Source organism: Trachymyrmex cornetzi, unplaced genomic scaffold (genome assembly GCF_001594075.2).
Source record: "Trachymyrmex cornetzi isolate Tcor2-1 unplaced genomic scaffold, Tcor1.1 scaffold61, whole genome shotgun sequence".
Lineage (NCBI taxonomy): Eukaryota > Metazoa > Arthropoda > Insecta > Hymenoptera > Formicidae > Trachymyrmex > Trachymyrmex cornetzi.
Genome location: NW_017299926.1, coordinates 2,906,028 through 2,910,034, shown reverse-complemented (window position 1 = coordinate 2,910,034; position 4,007 = coordinate 2,906,028). Strand labels below are relative to the sequence as shown.

Genomic DNA, 4,007 nt, shown 5'->3' with positions numbered 1-4,007 from the left:
ACCGCGGCCGGCGGCGGCCGATCCGGCGGCGTACAAATACCAGAGCGAGCTCTTCATGTCCGGTTACGGTCACGCGAAGTTGAACCTGATGCCGCCGCCGGCGGCGTCGGTCTCGGTTTCCGTTCCCGGTGGCCTCTTCCAATCGGCATCGAGCTACTGGTCGACGAGCCCGGGCGCCAACTTGTATGCCGGCCATCACACGGCCTCCGGACACGTGCCACCTCATCTCGGCACCTATCCGCATTACGCATGACCCGCCGCCGAGCACTGGGGTGCTCTGGGCACACCGCGTTGAAATGTTTCTACCGAAAAAAAAGTACGGAGCCGCATCTGCCACCGTCGTCGTCACCACCGCCGTCGGCAGCATGTGAAATCGTAAATTGCGCACCACTCGGCCCCTTATCCCGCCCCCGCAGGCTCGGATCGCAAATTGTTTCAGGTACTTGCACGAATCTGTCCATATCGCGTTATATTGCTTGCAACATTATCCTTTCGCAATGGATTACAAAAGCGATCGTCACATTTCCAACGATTCAAATGCGGGTAGCAGAGTAAGTAGTATGACAATAAGTTTTGTAGCGTCTTTTTCTCCCGCACTTGGGGAACTATAATTAAACATGCAATCAACATGTTGCCTTTCTTATATTCAATGTACACTTCGTTTTGATAGTGTTCGACAACGCTCATCAATTGTTTCTTTTATTTAATAAGTTATTTCTCGATTCTGCGTCAAAAATATCAAGTAATACTTTTGAAAAACAGAGAATATCAATATCAAATTTCTCATTAATAAATTTAATAATAAAGAAAAATTATAAAATTGTTGAAAGACATTTGCAGAAAGGAGAAACAATAGCGCGTGATGTTGTTTCAAAATGATACAAACATTTATTGAGTTGAAAGAACTTTCAACTGACATCTCTACCGGTAGGTACACATTTCAATTGAAGAGTTTCAAGAGTGCTTCTAAACGTGGAAACATGAGATGTTTATAGTGTGTAGGAGAAGCCTACTTTGAAAGAGATAACATTAATTTAAATGAGTGAGTTACATTCGAGTCTAACTAAATTTTATTTGTGAACTTAAATGTCGGATCATGTTTTCTGATGTACATCTGGCAATTATAAAAATACAAATTTTGTGCGAAAACCACTCATAGATATATTTATATTGAATTTAAAGGAAGTAAACTGTAAAGTTTTTTATTTTCACTGACCAACTATTAATGAGTTATGTACAACAGTCTAGATCACTGTCGGGTCGTCAGTAGTGACATAGCTTTATAATCGAACATAAGTAGTAGACAACAATCACATAAGTAGTAACGGATGAACAACAGACGCAGACATCTGTTTAGCGATGTATATATACACGGAAAGAATGGCTAAAATATCTAAAAATTTAGATAGATTAAAAATAATTTTGCTGAATCATTAAAATAATTATGTAGGACGCTCAAGCTGGTTGCTAGAATATTAAAACTTGTTGCAGTATTATCATTATAAGCGCCATACATGATTATTTTGATAATTCAACAAAATTATTTTCAGATCTGGATTCGAATTTATATCACATGCAAAAATCTGTAATATATTACATAACTATAGTGTATTTTCGTATACTATAGTATTTTCATATGTGATATTTTTCGAGAAGGTCCCTATATCTACCTAAATTTTTAAATACTTTAGCAAAGTAGTTTCTTTCATTCATTCCTTCCGTTTCTTTCGCAGAATTTATTAAAAATGAGTATTCTTTTTACTAGGAAAAGATTATTTTATTTAGAAAACGTTTAAACAAGCTTTGTGTAATCATTAAAGTTTCCTGTTATAGAAAAATTTAATGAAGAAAAAGATTTTCCCATGTATTCAAACAACAACCTTTTCAATTTTACTTTTTAATTTTTAATTTTTATTATTTTAATGTAATATTTATATAATACAGCGATTTCTTTATATTTGTTAAGTAATTAAAAAGCAATTAGAGAGAGACACGAGACATATTTACGCGAGTAATATAACGCGTTTGGACAGATTAAACACCGAAATCATGCGATACGGTTGTCTTAACAAAGTGCAATACCTAAACAAGTCTAAATAAGACACCGTTGCAACTTTTCTAGTGCAATGCCTAAACAACACGTAACAATCAGTGATTATTTACGCGCCGCCATACAAAGGCGACTCTGACGTAATGATTGCACTACGGACTCTAATTCGCGGCCGACGGGGTGCGCTCAGAAAAGAAAAAAAAAAGATTATTGTAAGAACGTTGTACATACAGTATAATGCATTACGTTAGTACAGGGTGTGCGTCCGTGAGAAAATTCGCATGAATCTGTTTACCGTTATCGTGTTGCCGCAAAGAATACACGCGCATCCTTGGATGAATTTTATCAATTCAAATGCTTGCGTTTAAGTTAAGCGTCAGTCTCTCAATGATTCTTTGCCAAATATCTATACCAAAGAAAATTAGTTCCCTTATGGTTTGCAGATAGTATATTAAGTGACAAAACATATATGTAATTTAAAACCTGTTATATGTGTATAAACATTATTTCTTTAATATTCATTTACCATTCTTCGACATCGTTTGTCATTTTATCTAGTCATGCATTTAATGGTCTGCGTTTAGCAGAAAAAGCAGCTTTACGACTGCTTTGAAATTCTTTAATATGATTGGTTTATATATTTAGATCCAGCGAGGAATTAAGGACAAGAAGCATTCAGGAAACACAAAATAACAGTAATATAATCAATTTTATAATTTTACACTCAACAATATAACTGTTACGTACGTGTGTGTTATATTATATTTATATTGTTAAATGTGAAATTATAATATTGATGTTATGTTACTATTAGTTGGTGTTATTAGACAATCATTTTAAAAAATCTGACAGCAATTGTAAAACTACTTTTTCTGCTGACTGCAGCCAATGTTTTATTTTTATTTTTATTTTTTTTATTAAAGTGCGCATCAATATCATTCGCGAAGATGTTAGCCAGAGAGCAAAATATATATAATATATAATCGCATGACGGTAAATTGAACATGCGAAATCGTCGTTGGTCCAAGGAAACGTGAACTCGTACGCGAAAGGAGCTGACAAAATTCCACGAACATCGTCGGCGTTTACAATTGGATTAAATCGGGCATGTGTACATTACAACGTATTAAAATCTGTCGATAATGAATGATAATTTCAAACGAGATCCCGCGGCTGTTTGCTCGCAGAATGTACTCATGTTCGATTCAGACCAAAGCTGATACGTGTATCATAAACTCTTTTAACTTATTTGTTATGTGAAAAAATGGGTAGAGATGCTACATAAAAAAACAAATCAAATGATGGGCGTGTAAGAAACGATCATCGAAGTATAATATTTGTACATTTATTCAGTCAGCATGTCGGTGCTTGCTTAAGCGTGAAAATCGCTCGTTCCTTTGATGTAATTTTACAACGAAACCGCGTTAACCGTACATTCTCATCATCCGTCATCGAGAGAGGCGTAGACGATAATCAAAAAGTACAACGTTTAAGTCATATCAATTGACGGCATACGCAATCAGAATCGAACTTTCACCCCATCCTTTTTAGAAATCACGTGAAATATGTAGCCGCTCTACCCATATCGAGACGAAGGATGGATTGCCGAAACCGAATTCGATCCTGAACAAAACACAGCATAGAGATTCGTACTTTGGAGCAAAAATTATCATATTAAATCATCATTTAAATATAAATGATAACTTCTAATTTATTTCCGACAAAGCAACCTTACCCCTTATAGAAATTTAATGCTAGTGTTAATCAATTAATCACTTATTTTCAGTATTAAAAGTAATGTTAGCGAAATGAATGATTAATTGGCCAAATACTATAATATCACTGAAAGAAAAGATTGGCTGAATATGACATAGCATTTTTAATTGGCTGTAGCAGCCAATTTTTGGTTGCGTTAGCCTATCGAAATCTTATACTAACATTGCAGACAGGCTAATGC

The 4,007-nt window shown here is 35.4% G+C and overlaps 1 protein-coding gene across 1 annotated transcript in view; it reads left to right on the top strand.

The window, feature by feature from the left end:
* The window catches only part of Ets65A (DNA-binding protein D-ETS-3), a 64,508-nt gene extending 64,202 nt beyond the window's left edge, over nt 1-306 (top strand). Inside the window, exon 7 of the mRNA XM_018516046.1 lies at nt 11-306. Within this exon, the coding sequence (XP_018371548.1) occupies nt 11-253 (243 nt within the window). The 3' untranslated portion in view covers nt 254-306. The remainder of the gene's footprint in view (nt 1-10) is intronic.
* Nucleotides 307-4,007: the final 3,701 nt, after the last annotated feature.